At 72.9% G+C, this 14939-nt stretch overlaps 1 protein-coding gene across 3 annotated transcripts; it reads left to right on the top strand.

Moving 5' to 3' along the window:
* Nucleotides 1-552: 552 nt before the first annotated feature.
* On the top strand, nt 553-13595 carry BAZ2A (bromodomain adjacent to zinc finger domain 2A). Of its 3 annotated transcripts, XM_066985710.1 has the most exons (29): nt 553-708; nt 3374-3511; nt 4118-4699; nt 5215-5400; nt 6019-6222; nt 6558-6785; nt 6866-6926; nt 7023-7131; nt 7315-7416; nt 7532-7742; nt 7857-7918; nt 8090-8155; nt 8218-8430; nt 8543-8797; nt 9079-9293; nt 9380-9454; nt 9643-9805; nt 9910-9969; nt 10065-10200; nt 10305-10900; nt 11023-11248; nt 11407-11562; nt 11641-11804; nt 11881-12164; nt 12250-12382; nt 12474-12620; nt 12706-12932; nt 13020-13163; nt 13261-13595. In XM_066985710.1, exons 2-29 carry the CDS (start codon nt 3376-3378, stop codon nt 13427-13429), a joined length of 5310 nt encoding a protein of 1769 aa, XP_066841811.1. In that variant the 5' UTR covers nt 553-708; nt 3374-3375; the 3' UTR covers nt 13430-13595. The 3 variants fall into 3 exon arrangements, with proteins under 3 accessions (XP_066841811.1, XP_066841809.1, XP_066841810.1); XM_066985708.1 differs by lacking the exon at nt 553-708 and having other exon boundaries at nt 10308-10900; XM_066985709.1 differs by lacking the exon at nt 553-708 and having other exon boundaries at nt 8239-8430; nt 13261-13594.
* Nucleotides 13596-14939: the final 1344 nt, after the last annotated feature.

The following is a 14939-nucleotide window of genomic DNA, read 5'->3' as shown; positions in this document are numbered from 1 at the left end:
GATCCCGGGGGGGTTCCCTGCGGTGGGGTGGGGGGGGGGGGCACACACGGAGGTGCTCTCAGCAGCGCCCCCCCCCCCCGCAGCGAAGCGCTGCGGCCCCTTTAAACGGCGGCGCGTCCCGGGGGGGGCGGGGGCGGCCGCCGCCATCACGAGGGGCCGCGGGCACCGGCACCGGGGGGGGGGGTGGGACCGGCACCGGGTACGCGCTGGGCCCCCCCGGGCCCCCCTCGGGGTGACGTCAGCGGGGATCCCGGGGAGGGGGGGGGGGGATCCCGAGCCTGGGGGCGCCCCCCCGGGACCGTGCCGGGGGCCGGGGCCCGGCTGCGGGGGGGGGGAGCGGGGAGGAGGAGCGGGGGCGGCCCCACGTGGGGGATTCCCCCCGCCGGGGGCGGGGATCCCCCCCCCCCCCCCCCCCCCACGTGGGCGCGGGGCCCGCCCCCCCCCCCCGGTGACGCGCGGCGCCGCTCCCCGGTGACGCCACCGCGGCGGCGGTGACGTGGGCGCGGAGGGGGCGGGGCCGGGACCGCCCGGCGGCGCGCGGCGCTTCCTGCCCTGCGCCGCTCGGCTCCGCTCGGCTCGGCTCGGGGCGGCCCGGCCCGGTCCGGCCCGCGCCATGCGGAGCCGCCTCCCCCCCCCCCCCCCCGCCCCGCGCCGCGTGAGCCGGGCCCGACCCGGGGCGCCCGCCGGGCCCGCACCGCCGCCTGCCAGGTCCGGGGGGAACGGGAACGGGGCTGGGGGGGGGAAGGGGGCTGCGGGGGGGGGGGGGGGGGGGCGTTCCGCGGCGGCCGGTAACGGCCGGTAACGGCGGGGGGGGGGGAGAGGGAGACGGGACCCGGCCCGGAACCCGCCCGGGGAGCCCCGGGGAGCCCCTGCCCCCACCTCGGCTCTGCCGAGGCCGCCGGTGCTCGGTGAGCCCCCCCCGCCTCCCCCTCTCCCGGCCCGGTCCCCCCCCTTCCCGTTCCCCCCCCCCCTCCCCCGAGGTGCCGGTGCGGGGCTCAGCGGGGAGCCCGGGGCCGGTCCCGGTGCGGGGCTCAGCGGGGAGCCCGGGGCCGGTCCCGGTGCGGGTTCCCCCCCCCCCCCCCCTCGTAGCGCAGCGGGGAGCCCGGCCCGGTGCCCCCCCGGCAGCGGGTGGGAGCGGGGCCGCCCCGGGGGGCGCGGCGGGGGCAGCTCGGGGCCGGGGGTCCCGGCTCAGCGCCCGGTGCCGGCCTTTCCCCCCCCGCCCCCCCCCCCGCTGCAGGAAGCGGCCGGGAAATGGCAGCCGGGGGTTGCGTCGCCTTGTTTTTGAAACGTCCTCCCCGGCCCGGCCGCGCTCGGCTCCCGGTTCCCCTCCCGGGGCTGCCCGGGGCCACCGAGGACCCTCCCGGGGAGCCCCCGCCGACACCGCCGCCCGCTCGCAGCCCTCGGTCCGGGGGCTTCGGGTCCCGGGGGGCTCACGGCCCCCAGCCCGGTTTGCTCGCAGCCACGCCGCCCGCCGCACCGGCTGCGCCAGCCCCGGGGGGACCGGGCACGGCCCCCGCCTCCGTCCAGCCCGGGCCTGGCGCTGCCCCCGGTGCCGGCGCATCCCCGCGGCCAGGCCTTCGCCCTCCTTGCCCGCACGGCTCCGGTTACGGCCTGGCCCAGTTTGCGGCAGGGCTGTGACGGGTGGCCTCTGCCCGCCGCGCCCAGGGCTGGCAGCGGGCGGCCGGGCGCTGGCACCGCTCCCGGAGGTGCCGAGGGCGGCTCCAGTCGGGACAGGCCCCGGTGTCGCCGTGCCAGCGCCGGGCACGCCGCTGGTCCCCAGTGCGAGGCGCTGCCGGACCCCCGCTCCCCTCCTGGGGACGGCGTCGCCGCTCAGCCCCGCTCCCTTCCCTGCCCTTCGGCCCCCCGGCGCTCGCTGCCATCAGTTCCCCGTCTTCCCCGCTTTTATTCCGCCCTCCTGGCTCCGCTCCCCCCTCGTTGCCTCCACTCGGCCCCCTCCCGGCGCTGGCGCGCGCCCCAGCCCGCAGCAGCCACCTGTCCGGTTCTGGCACCTCCGGCCGCCTCCTCTGACCTCTCGCGGCCCCGCAGCGCCTTTCCCGGCCGGCCGGCGCATCAGATGCTGGGAGGTGCCGGGGAGGCTTTTTGTCTTTCTTCTCCTCGGCCTCCGGCCGGGCTCCCCCGGGGGAAGGGTCCCGCGGGCAGGGGCAGAGCCGAGCCGGGGGTGGTGGGGCCGGGATCTGGTCCCGGCTCGCTGCAGGGGGGGGGGGACACCCGGGACACCCGGGAGCGCCATGCGTGCGGCAGCCGCGTCACCGCCCATACGGGTTTCTCGGGCGGATGAATCAGCCCGGTGTCCCCGGCGGCCGGGGGGGGCTCCGTCCCCGCTGGAGCCCCGGGCGGCGCAGGCTGGGCCGTGATGAAATCCCCGTCCAGGTTTCGACACGGCCGCGCTGCTGGGCCGCGTGCTTGTGGCAGCGACGGCCCTTCCGGAGGGGATGGCGGAGCCGGCGCCGCCTCTGCCCTCGGCTGATCGCGGGTTCGGCGCCTCCGTGGGGTGGGCGACTGTGGCCCCCGGGGGGGGTCCCGGGGGTCCCCACCTCATCAGCTGGGCCCTCAGAGCCGGCACGGCTCCGTCTTGGCTCAGGGCGAGGAGCTGGGGACAGCGGGGCACGGAGCCCCCCAGCTCCCGGCTGTGAAACGAGGCCAGCCCGGATCCTGCCTCGAGCAGCTGGTGCGCGGACGTCCCCGGAGCCGCGTTTCGGGAGGGGACGGGCTCCGGGCGGCGTGGCCGTGCCCCCTGCGACATCGCTGGGCCGTGCCGCGGGCAGGGGGGGATGCAGGGTCCGAGGGGCCTGGCCGTCCCCGCGGGGCTGTCTCTGCGGGTTCCCGGGGGAAGGCCAGGCCGCGCCGCGTCCCCACAAGGTCACAGACCCTCCTGGGGGGGGGCCGGTGCCTCGCACCGTGCTCCTGCCCCGGGTCGGGAGCCCAGGGGAGGTGGGGGCTCGGCGCGGAGCCGAGCTCAGTGTGGAAAGAAGCCCCCGCGGGGAGCAGGCGAGCCTTCTCGGTGGCGGCCTTCCCTGGGGACGCGGGAGCGCGGTGACGAGCTGCGCTCACGCAGGTGGCAGCTCGGCGCGCGCGGTGCTGCCGGGCCTGGGGCCGGCTCGCCGCGGAGGCGGCACCGCGGGCTCGGTGAGGGGGCAACGGGGGGGCTTTGGCCGCTGCCAGATGGCGGCCGGGGGCTCCCCCTGCCCCAGCCCCGTCCTGCGGGGCACGGCGCCGCCGGCTCTGGGGAGCGGCTGTGCCCAGGCACGAGCGCAGGGCGTGGGGCAGAGCCTCCCACGTGGGTGGGGGCCCCCACCCTGCCCCGCTGGGTGGCCGGGCAGCGTGTAACCCCGCGCTTCTTCTCCCCTCCCAGACATGGACACAAACAACCATTTCAACTTCCCGGGCCTTTCCTCCGTACCTACTGCCTCAGGACTGAAACCCACGCCTTCCTCAGGGGACAGCCTGTACACCAACGGGGCTGCACTCAGCTTCCCCCCGCAAGGGAAAAGTAAGTGCCACGGCACACCTGGGCACCCCGCGTCCCCCCGCCCCGCCAGGCTGCGGTGGCGGCGTCCGCCCTCGTTACGGGGGAGCTGGCTCACCAGGGAGCGTGTGCTCGGCAGGGCAGCACCGCCCCGACCCTCCCCTCGTGGTTTCGTGCCCTTGGTGCGAGGAGGGGGCCTCGGCTGCGGAGCCTTCGGAGCGTCCCCGCCGTGCCGGGGAGTCCCAGGGCAGCAGGAACGGGGGTGAACCTTGGGGGTTTTCTCCGGCCACGTAGGGGCTGGGGGCCGGAGGGGTCTCTGCACACCCCCGGTCGCTTTGGCCTAGAAAAGAGCGGCCAGGCCAGAACGGGGTCTGCGCGTGGATTTGGCCAGCCGGCTGATCCCTGCGCAGCCCTGCCAGGCGCTCGGCTAATCCCCCGCCTCCTGCTGCTCGCAGCCCCGCGGGGTCGGTTCCTCCGCGCCGGGAGGGAGCAGCCTGCTCCGTGCAGGGACGGTGGTGCTGGGGGAGGGCGGGGGGCGTCATCCGGCCGTCCCCAAGCCCTCTTGTCTGGCCTGGACGTTGGGAAGTCCCTGCCGTGCCGTTAACGCATTTGTCTCTTCGCCCTCCGCAGGTCTGAACGGGGGCATGAATGTCAATGGCTTCTCTACTGTATCTCACACCAGTACTTCAGGGACCTTCACCTCCAGCACGCATTCCTCGGGCACGCCTCACCTCCGCTCCTACGACTGCCTCTGGGACTACGCGCAGTACCAGCCGGCCGGTGCGGGCGGCCTCAAGGACGGCAGCCCCAGCGCCGCTCCGTTCCCCAGCCTCGCGCAGTTCCCCCTCAACGGCGTGGCGGGGGGGTCCCGGCCGGCCTCCCCAGGGCACAGCGCCAACCTGCGGGGCACCGGGCAGGAGCTCTGGGGCAACGGCACCCCTGGCTCCATGGGGCTGAACTTCGACTCTCAGGAGCTGTATGACTCCTTCCACGACCAGAACTTTGAGCTGATGCCAAACGGGCCGGCCAGCTTCTACGCGGCCTCGCAGCCGTCCCCCATGCTGGGCTCTGGCGAGCCACCCTTCCCGCTGCCGCCGGAGGAGCCGGGCGCCGGCGAGGACGATGCCGAGGCCGCCAAGGAGATGTCCCCGGCCATTGCAGAGAACGGGGGCGGGCTGGTGGGCAGCATGGAGCTGGAGGACACGCAGCCAGGTAGGAGCCCTGGCTTGGGATCCACCCGCGTTGGGCGTTCTGCTCCCTGGGGAGGGCCGGCCTCACCCCCCACCACGAGCCCCATCGGGGTTTGGCCTCTCGCGGCTTGGAGTAGCTTTTGGGATCTTGTTAGGCTGGGCTGAGCGTCGCCTGTGGCGTCACCGCCGGCGGAGCAGCGTTCCCGTCCGCCTGCAGGGGCGTGCAGCAGCCGGGGTCCTGCAGCCGCCCGCCCGCCTGCCACGGGACTCCCTGGGGGCTGGCATCTCACAGAGACCCCGGGACGGGCGCTGGGAGGGGACTGGTGGCAGCGCGGCCCCGGGAGGCAGCGGGGAAGGACGGGAGGAGGCTGGGCAGCAAACAGCCGTGGCGTGGGGATGAGGGCAGGAGCAGCGGGTCGGGCAGGAGCAGCGAGTCGCACCGCACGACGCCTTCGGGGCAGGGCTGGCTGGGCCCCGGGCTCCGTTCCCGAGTGCCTCCTGCCCCAGGGTTTGCTTTCGGACTCTTGCTCCCTTTAGACTTGAAGCTCTGCAGCTACAACGGCTCTGCCCCCGCCGTGGTGCCGCTGAGCCAGGAGGACTCGGTCCTGGCCCCCGCCGTGGGCAGCGGCTGCCTGGGGGACGCGTCGCCCATCACCGCTCCGCTGGAGGACGCGCACATCCTGAGCGAAGACCCCCTGGAGCCCTTCGAGTCCCTGGCCAGAGGTAGGGAGGCCGCCGTGGCACCGGGGTCTAGAGGCCGGGCGCGTGCCGGGCAGCTCCCGGCCGGCGGTGCGGGGCGGCTGCCTCCGCTCCTCTCCCCCTCTCCTCCGGGCAGCGCGGGACCCTCTCCCGCGGGCGACGGCGACGGCGGAGGCCGATGGTGATGGTGGAGGCCGAGGCCTTCGGCGCTGCCTCCTGCAGCAGCGCCAGCCCCGGGCAGGCGAGGGGCGGGCCCGCGCCCGCGTCCCTCCCGCGCCAGCCCTCCTCCGCGCTCCCTTCCTTCCCTTCCCAGCTCCGTGACGAAGCTGTTACTCAGCGCCTGAACTTCCGCGCTGGTGAACATCACCGCCACCGCCGCCACGGCCATTTTGGGCTCCGCTTCCCAAAGGAGGGGGCGTGGCTGGGGGCTGCCGAAATCCCTTAACCCCTCTTCTGCCGGTGCCTTTTCGGCTCCGGGGGGGGGGGGGGGGGTTTGATCGTCCCCGAGGCCCTCTCCACCCGGCGGGTCTGGCCGCCCCCCGGGAGCGGAGATGTGGGTTTGCGTGCCCCCAACATGCTCGGAGACGGGGGGGCCCCCTGCGCGCGGCCCCGCCGAGGTCCTGGTGCTGATCCCCCCCCCAGACCCAGGCACCGGGGACCTCTACGCGATGGACGACTCGCAGCTGGTGAGCGACAAGTCCCCCCTGGAGGAGCCCCCCGACGTGCCCAGCCTGCGGTGCTCTGCCAGCCCCCCCCTCCATGCCGCCGGCCCCTTCAGCCTGCTGGCGGCCGGCCGGCCAGCCCCCCCGCTGCTCGCCAGCCCCGACTCGCCGCCTGCCCTGCACGGTACGTGGACGGCCCCATGGGCCCCCCGGCTGCCGCCGCGGGGGGAGCACGGCCACCCAGCCGCCGTGCGGTGCCTCTTTGTGCAGGGCCGCGGGCCCTGGCCGGTGGCAGTGGGTGCGTGGGGACCCCGCAGCTCCCGGCGCTGAGCCCAAGGAGCCCCAGCTCGGAGCGTGCTGGGGGGAGCCGGTGCGGGGTCCAACGCTGCCGGGGCTGCCCGCGGGGAGGGGGACGCACAGCCCTGTCCTCGTGCTCGGCGGGTGGGGGCTGTCCGCTGCCATGGGCGGAGCAGGAAGGGAGCAGAGCTCGCGGTGACGTCCCTGACCTTGGCTCTGCAGACAGCAGCCTAGACCTGAACAGCAGCAGCCACGCGGGGCCGGAGGAGTCGGGGTCCCTGGAGCTCGACGACGCTCCACTGGAGCCAGAGTCCGCATCCCCCTCCGCGGAGGAGGAGGAGGAGGAGGAGGAGGAAGAGGAGGAGGAGGCTGCTGATAGCTGCACGGAGGCTTCAGCTGCGCCAGAAGGCGAGAGCGAGGAGGCCGCCCCGCTCAGCGTGTCGGCGGGAGGTGAGGACGGAGCCCCCCCTTGGCTGGGCGCCCAGCGCGCCGCCAGCGCTCGCCGAGCTCAGGTCCCCTCTGTCCCGCAGGGGATGCCCCCCGCAGGCGCATCGCCACCCCGGAGGAGGTGCGCTTCCCGCTGCAGCACGGGTACGTGGCCCCGTCCCCGTCCCTCCGTCCCACGGCCGCAGGGCCCCGCGTGGCCGAGGCCGTGCCGGGCCCCGGCTGAGGCGCTCCTGTGCCCAGGTGGAGGAGGGAGGTGCGGATCAAGAAGGGGAACCACCGCTGGCAGGGCGAGACCTGGTACTACGGGCCCTGCGGGAAGAGGATGAAGCAGTTCCCGGAGGTGATCAAGGTACGGCGAGCGAGGAGAGGGCAGCGTTGCCGCAGGGCCAGCCCCCGATCGGCCCTCGGCTCTGCCGGAGTCCCCCGCTGCAGAGGGCAGATGCTGTTTGCCAGGGGGCCGGGAGCGCTGAGCCCCCCCCCCCGTCACGCACCCTCACGGCTTTCATCCTCCTCTTCTTCCTCCTGCCCCCAGTACCTGAACAGGAACGTGGTGCAGGACGTCCGCCGCGAGCACTTCAGCTTCAGCCCCCGCATGCCGGTTGGAGACTTCTACGAGGAGCGGGACACGCCGGAGGTGGGCCTGGCGCCCGGGCCGTGCCGTGGGACTCCAGGCTGCTCCGCGGGACGCGGCACTGGCAGTGGGGCCGTGGGGGCGTCCTCTCCTGGGGTGACCGCCTTTTGTCCCGCAGGGCCTGCAGTGGGTGAAGCTGAGCCCCGAGGAGATCCCGTCCCGCATCCAGGCCATCACGGGCAAGCGCGGGCGTCCCCGCAACGCGGAGAAGGCCAAGACCAAGGAGACGCCCGCCGTGAAGCGCGGCCGGGGCCGGCCCCCCAAGGTCAAGATGGTCGACCTGCTGAGCAAGACAGACGCTCGGCTGCTGAAGAGGCTGGAAGCCCAAGGTACCCCTCCCCGGCCCCTCCAGCTCAGGTGCTGCCCCTCGCAGCCCACCCTGCAGGGGGGCTGCAGCCCTGGCGCCCGCTCCCTGGTGCCAGCCTCCCTCTCTGCCCACGCAGAGGTGCTCAGCGATGAGGACAAGCTGAAAATGAGCAAGATCAAGAAGAAAATGAGGCGGAAGGTACGAGTGGCTGCGGGGGGAAGGCAGGGCGAGGGCTGGGGGCAGCTCCGGGCTTCCTCCACGTCCTGCAGCTCCGCGGGCCCCAGCTGTGCCCAGTGGCTGGGGCAGGGGGCTGCTGCTGTGCCCCCCCGTCAGCCGCCGTCTCTCTGAGCTGGGGCTTGTCCCTCCCAGGCCAAGAACAAGCAGAAGCAGGAAGCGAAAGCTCCCAAAGCGAAGGAAGCCAAGAAGAAGTCCAAGGTGAGTCTGTGGCGGCTGTGGGGGCCATGGAGGGGGCGGAGGTGGAGCCCCCATCCCCACAGATCCCGGGCTTTTGTTCTCAGGCCAAGGAGAAGAAGGGCAAGCCGGAGAAGGCCAAGGAAAAAGTGCGTCCCAAGGAGAAGAAGGGCAAAGGGGCTCGCAAGGTGGACAAGGGCCTGTTGGCGCAGCGGCGCCTGGAGGAGCGGCGGCGGCAGCAGCTCATCCTGGAGGAGATGAAGAAGCCGACGGAGGACATGTGCCTGGGGGACCACCAGGTGGGCCGGGCCTTGCAGCGAGACGTGGGGGGAGCCGGCCAGGCCGAGCCCACGGGCAGATAGCCCGGCTGGTGCCTCGCGTGCCCTGATTGCCTCCTCTCCTGCCCTGCAGCCGCTGCCGGCCTTCTCCCGCATCCCGGGCCTCGTCTTGCCCAGCTGCGCCTTCTCCAACTGCCTGACCGTCGTGGAGTTCCTCCAGAGCTACGGCAAGGTCCTGGGCTTCGACCCGGCCAAGGACGTGCCCAGCCTGTGCACGCTGCAGGAGGGGCTGCTGGGGCTGGGTGACAGCGCGGGCGAGGTGCAGGACCTGCTGGTGCGGCTGCTGCAGGCCGCGCTCTACGACCCCGGGCTGCCCCCCTACTGCCAGGTGAGCGGTTGCGTCCCCGTCCCCGTGTCCGCTGTCACACGCGGGCAGCAGGGCTGTTGGTGCCCACAAGGCTCCCGCGCTGCGCTCCAGGAGCTGCTGTCCTTGCCGCAGCCTCCCCTGCCTCTCCCTGTGCCCCTCCAGTTCCCAGCCTCATCCGGGGTCACCCCTGGGCTCGCCCCCTCTCAGGCTTGGGTTTTCCCAGCTCAGCTGCTGGTGTCCCCGTTTTTTTCCCCTTCCTGCTGACCCCCGCACGCTCTCTAACACCCCTTCTTGCTCCCCAGTCCCTGAAGATCCTGGGGGAGAAGGTGTCAGAGATCAGCCTGAACCGTGACACCGTCTCCGAGGTGCTGCGCTGCTTCCTCACGGCGTACGGGGCGGAGGACGAGCTGTGCGAGGGGCTGCGCACGAAGCCCTTCCAGGCGCTGCCCCCCGACAAGAAGGCCGCCATCCTGGCCTTCCTGGTGAACGAGCTCAACAGCAGCACCCTCATCATCAAGTGAGCGCGGGCTTGGGGCGAACGTGGGCTCTGCTCCTGCCCTCCTCGCGGAGCTGCGTGGAGCTGAGCCCCTCGTCTCCTTGCAGCGAGATCGACAAGACCCTGGAGAGCATGGCCAACTACAGGAAGAGCAAGTGGATCATCGAGGGCCGGCTGCGCAGGTGGGCGCTGCGCTGCGGGACGTGCCTGCCTCCTGCCCGCGGTCTCCAAAACCTTCCCTTCCGCGCCCCTGGGGCTCGAGCAGGCTTGGGGCGTTCTTGCAGTGCCGCCGGGTGCCTGCATGCCTCAGCTTGCCGGGGAGCGAGGCAGAGAGCAGGCGGGTGCTGGAGGCTGCGCCGCGTCTCGGCAGGTTGAAGGTGGCCCTGGCCAAGAAGACGGGGCGCCCCGAGTCGGAGATCACGGGCCTGGACGACGGGCGGCGCAGGCGCAGCTCCCGCCTGACGGAGGAGCCCAGCCTGGAGCTGGAGGAGGAGGAGGAGAGCCGAGGACGCAAATCCCGCCGGGACGAGGAGGTGAGGATGTGGCCTCCGGGGACGGGGAGCGGTTTGGGGCAGCCTTCGGGGATCTCTTCCCGGTCCTGCCGATGCCTCCCTGACGGGTCCCTTGCCTCCCCCAGGCCGACACGTCCGCCTCCAGCGTCCCCGAGCTCGAGCGGCAGATCGAGAAGCTGGCCAAGGTGCGCGGGCGGCGGAGGGGCCGCGGCTCGGCCGGTGCCGCGGGTCCCCCGGTGCCTGTCCCTGCGGTCCCTCACCGCCCGCGCTCTCCCTGCAGCGGCAGATGTTCTTCCGCAAGAAGCTGCTCCACTCCTCGCAGACGCTGCGGGCGGCCTCGCTGGGCCAGGACCGGTACCGGCGCCGGTACTGGGTGCTGCCCCACCTGGGCGGGATCTTTGTGGAGGGTGCCGAAGGTGAGCTGGGACTGGGCTCCGGGGCCGCGCTGCAGACCCCCTCTCGGCTGCTGACCCCCCTCACCGCTGCAGACCCCACCCTTCACCTCCCGCTGTCCTCATAGCAGCCGATCCGGCTCCCGAGGAGCACCCCGAGGAGAAGCCGTCCTCCCACGTGGCGCCGGTGAAGGAGGAGCCGTTGGACGTGGAGGTGCCCGTGCCCGTGCCCGTGCCCAGCCGGGTGAACTGCGCGGCCTCGCGTGCCCGGGGGCGGCCGCGGAAGAGCAAGGAGGAGCCGCGGAAGAGCAAGGAGGAGCCGCCCCCACCCTGCAGGCCCAAATCCCCCCCCATCAACGGGGTCCTGGAAGAGCCGATGAGCCTGGGGCAGAGCCAGCACGACCTCAGCCAGTCCGCCTTCCTCTCCTGGCTGAGCCAAACGCAGTCATCCTTACTCAAGGACTCGGTCCTCACCCCGGACAGCAGCCCCGGCAAGGGGGAAGGGGGGCTCCAGCCGCTCGAGACCCCGGCGGACCCCACGGCGGAGGAGGAGAGCGCCACAGGGGCCGTGGAAAAGCGGGGGCCCTGGTTCAACCTGCTGCCCCGGACACCCTGCGACGACCGACCCCCCCTCGCTACCTCCTCAGCCGAGCCCTCCCCACGCGCCAGCTCGCAGCCCCGTGGCCAGCCCCGGGGCGAGCAGCCCAAGGCTTCGGCCAGGCAGGTGGGTGCCCGGGGCCGACCGCAATGGCCGGGGCACGGGGAGGGGTCCGAGGGGTGCTGGGGTAGGGGGGCAAGGAGCAGGTGCGGGGCTGTCCTTTGTCCAACGGGCTCTGTCCCCTCCAGCTGAACGGGCTCCCCGCTGATGACCCCACGTCTCCCCTGCTTGCTTCCACCCCGGTCCACGCCGACGCCAAGGCCCACGGCGCCTGCCCCAGGAGCCGGAGCAGCCTGGAGAAGCTCCAGGACGTGCCGGGGCAGCCCAAGCGCCGAGGGCGGCCTCCGACCAAGTTCTTCAAGCAGATCGAGCAGAAGTACTTGACCCAGCTGACGGAGCAGCCCGTTCCCCCTGGTGAGAGCCCCGCACGAGATCCCGGCTGCCAGGCCGAGCTGTGGCCTTGCTTCTCCCCGGGGAAACCCATCGGGTTTTGGGGCCGGCTCTGCCACGCGAGGCCATGGGGCAGGGGATGCCGGTGCCTCAGGGCTGAGCTGCGTGGTGCTGCCTTGCAGAGATGCAGAGCGGCTGGTGGTGGCTGCAGGACCCCGAGGAGCTGGAGGCGGTGGCTCGTGCTCTGCACCCGCGGGGCATCCGGGAGAAGGCGCTCCACAAGCACCTCACCAAGCACAAGGAGTACCTGCGGGAGGTCTGCCTGCGCGCCACCACGGGTAAGAGCTGCCTGCTTGGGGCAGGGCGTGAGCCTGGCTCCGCGTCCCCCCCGCCAACCCCCCCCCCTCTGTCCCCAGACCCCATCTTCCACCTGCGCCCCGAGGCGGCCGGCGCCGCCATGTCTCAGGAAGCCCTGGCTCAGTGGTCGGTGATGGAGAAGGCCTACGAGACCGACCTCTCCATCCTGCAGTGGGTGGAGGAGCTGGAGCAGCGCGTGCTGATGGCCGACCTGCAGATCCGGGTAGGCGCTGGGCCGGGGGCTGCCCGCGCGGTGGCCTCGGGCCGGGCGCCCTCCCTGAGACCCCTCTCTCCCGCAGGGCTGGACGTGCCCCAGCCCCGACTCCACGCGGGACGACCTGCGGTACTGCGAGCACAAGGTGGAGCCCCTGGAGGACATCACGGTGCGGAGCCGGCGGGACGGGCTGCCGCTGTGCCGCGAGCGCACCAACCCCCTGGACCTGGCGGTCCTGCGGCTGGCGGCGCTGGAGCAGAACGTGGAGCGGCGCTACCTGAAGGAGCCGCTGTGGCCCCTGCACGAGGTGGTGGTGGAGAAAGCCGTACTGAGCGGCCCCGAGGAGCTGAGCCTGGGCACCACCGAGATGTGAGCCCCCCGTCCGTGGGGGGTGGGGGCTGGCGGCGGGACCCCCGCGCCTCGGCTGAGCCCCGCGTCCCTCCTCCTCCCGCAGCGCCTACGAGATCACGCCCCGGGTGCGGACGTGGCGGCAGACGCTGGAGCGGTGCCGCAGCGCGGCCCAGGTCTCGCTCTGCATCTACCAGCTGGAGAAATCCATCGCCTGGGAGAAGTCGGTCAACAAAGTGGTGAGAGCCCGCGTCCTGCTGGGGGGGAGGGGGGGAGCTGGGGGGGCCCCCCGCCCCGTGGCACCCCTGACGCCCCCGCCGGCCCCCGCAGACCTGCCTGGTGTGCCGGCGCGGGGACGACGACGAGCACCTGCTGCTGTGTGACGGCTGCGACCGCGGCTGCCACCTCTACTGCCACCGGCCCAAGATGACGGAGGTGCCTGAGGGCGACTGGTTCTGCTCCGTCTGCGTCTCCCAGGTGGGTGGCGGGGACCCCCCCGGCTCACGCAGCGCCCCCCTCCCAGCTCTGCTCCGCCGGTGACCCCCTCCCCGTCCCCTCACAGGCGGAGGCGTACCGGGACCCCAGCTCGCCCCGGCGAGGCAAGAAGCGGAAGCGGGGACGCCTCCTGGGGGGGTGCTCGGCGGAGGAGGAGGAGAGCCCCCGGCGCCGGGCGGCCTCGCGCCGCCGCGAGGGGCAGCCGCTGCCCCGCCACGCTGCCGAGGGGCTGTCCCCGGCCAAGCGGCGCGGCGCCACGCTGCGGAGCCAGCCCAGCGACCTGACCTTCTGCGAGTGAGTGCTCCTGGGGGGACGGTGGCGGGGTGGGGGGGGGGTACGGGGCCCCCGGGCCGCCTCCCCACCGCCTCCTTCCGTCGCCAGGATCATCCTGATGGAGATGGAGTCGCACGAGGACGCCTGGCCCTTCCTGGAGCCGGTCAACCCGCGCCTGGTGCCCGGCTACCGCAAGATCATCAAGAACCCCATGGACTTCGCCACCATGCGCACGCGGCTGCTGCGGGGCGGGTGAGCGCGGGGTGCCCCCCCAGCCCACGTCCCCCTCAGCCCCTCCGGGACCCCCCCAGCCCCCCCCCCCCGGGCCCTGACCTCCGTGCGCCCGCAGGTACTCGAGCTCGGAGGAGTTTGCGGCCGACGCCATGCTGGTGTTCGACAACTGCCAGACCTTCAACGAGGACGACTCGGACGTGGGCAAGGCCGGGCACGTCATGCGCAAGTTCTTCGAGAGCCGGTGGGAGGAATTTTATCAGGGAAAGCACGCGGCCCGGCCGTGAGCGACCCCCCCCCGGCCCGGGGACCCCCCCCCGGCCCGGGGACCCCCCCCCCCCGGCCCCAGAGCTGCCTCCCGGGAGCCGATCTCGCTGCCTGCTGAACCCCACGGGGGCTGGGGGCCGGTGCCCGGGGCCCTGCCCTGGGGAAGGGGGGGTGGGGGGGCATCTCCCGCAGCCTGGACCCCCCCCCCCCCCACCACCAAAATCCCTCCCTGCCCCCCCCCCCCCCCAGCACCACAAACTCACAGACTGTGTAAGCCAAAAAGAAAAAAAAAAAGAGGTGGTTTTTTTTTTTCTTTCTTTCTTTTAAATTTTATTTTCTGATTTAAAAACAGAAGCAGCCCCACCTAACCCCCCCCCCCATCCCCGTATCCTTCCCCCGCTCCCCCGCCCTAAAGAAAAAAACACAAAAAAACACAAAAAAAAAAACAAAAAACGAGGAAAGCGAATAATCCCCGCGGGGAATATTTAATAATAGCAATAGTTCGTAGTGAATGTGTCCGAGCGCTCCTGTGCAGCGTCTACATGCATTAACGGCCAGTAAAGTGGACTTAGCCCCCCCCCCCGCGGCCCCCCCCAGCTCGCCGGCCCGGCCAGGATCCCCCCCCCCCGTGCAGACACTTTACGGGAGGGACCCCCCCTTCCCCCCCATCCCCCCCGCCCCGGTGCGCCCCTTCTGCTGTAGGACCCCTGCCCGCTGCGCCGGGGTGGGCGCTGCCCCCCCCCCCCCACCTGGCTCCAGGGACCAAACTGGGGGGGGGGGGGGGCGGGGGGGGGCCCCGCAGCCCCTTCCCTGCCTCCACTTCTCAGGAAGACCCCGGCCCTCACCCCCCTAACCCCTACGCGAGCCCCCCCCCCCCCCCCCCCCGGACCCCCCCACCCCTATCGGGACCCCCTCAGGGACGCTACCGCAGCTCCGGGCGGGGAGGGGGCCTGGCCCCCCCCCCCCAAAGCAGGGACTTGAAGCCTCAGGCGGGCGTTTGCTGCCCCCCCCCCCCCAAAAATGAGGAGGGGGGGGGAACAGAGGGGGGGGGCCGGGGTCCCGCGGCCACGGTGGGGGCCCCCCCACCCCCCCCAGCCCCGCCGGCCAGGATATTACGGGTACTCGCTCTGGGGTTCGGCGGGGCTGGGGGGGGGGGGGGGGCCCCGGCGTGTCCCCCCCCCCGGCCCCACAGAGCACTGAAAACAACTCACCTACCTGGGCAGAGGGTGGGGGCCCCGGCCGCGCCCCCGCCCCCCCCCCCCCCCCCCGCGTCTCTCAAAGTAGCCTTTTTTCTATCGGATAACCTCAGAAACTTTTTATTTTATTTTTTATTTTTTTGCTTTGAAATACGAGGTGGAGTTGAAGTCTCTTTGAACCGACTTTATATTACGCGTAAATATTTATATTTTAGCTAAAGAACCGCGCTGTAACAAACTCGCCGTGGGGTTTGGGTTTTTGTTTTTTGGGTTTTTTCCCCCCCCCCCCGGTCATGGCTGGGAGCCGTCAGCTTTGGGGTCGGTGTTGGCGTTT

Source organism: Anser cygnoides, chromosome 32 (genome assembly GCF_040182565.1).
Source record: "Anser cygnoides isolate HZ-2024a breed goose chromosome 32, Taihu_goose_T2T_genome, whole genome shotgun sequence".
NCBI lineage: Eukaryota > Metazoa > Chordata > Aves > Anseriformes > Anatidae > Anser > Anser cygnoides.
The sequence above is the reverse complement of the archived record's forward strand: the minus strand, read 5'-3'. Positions and strand labels throughout refer to the sequence as shown.

Bases quoted from the DNA above. Each gene is read 5' to 3' on its own strand.
- BAZ2A (XM_066985710.1), top strand. From the start codon at position 3,376: ATGGACACAAACAACCATTTCAACTTCCCGGGCCTTTCCTCCGTACCT. The intron at 6,927-7,022 runs GTACGTGGCCCC...TCCTGTGCCCAG, and splicing joins CGCTTCCCGCTGCAGCACGG to GTGGAGGAGGGAGGTGCGGA. The intron at 7,417-7,531 runs GTGGGCCTGGCG...TTTGTCCCGCAG, and splicing joins AGGAGCGGGACACGCCGGAG to GGCCTGCAGTGGGTGAAGCT.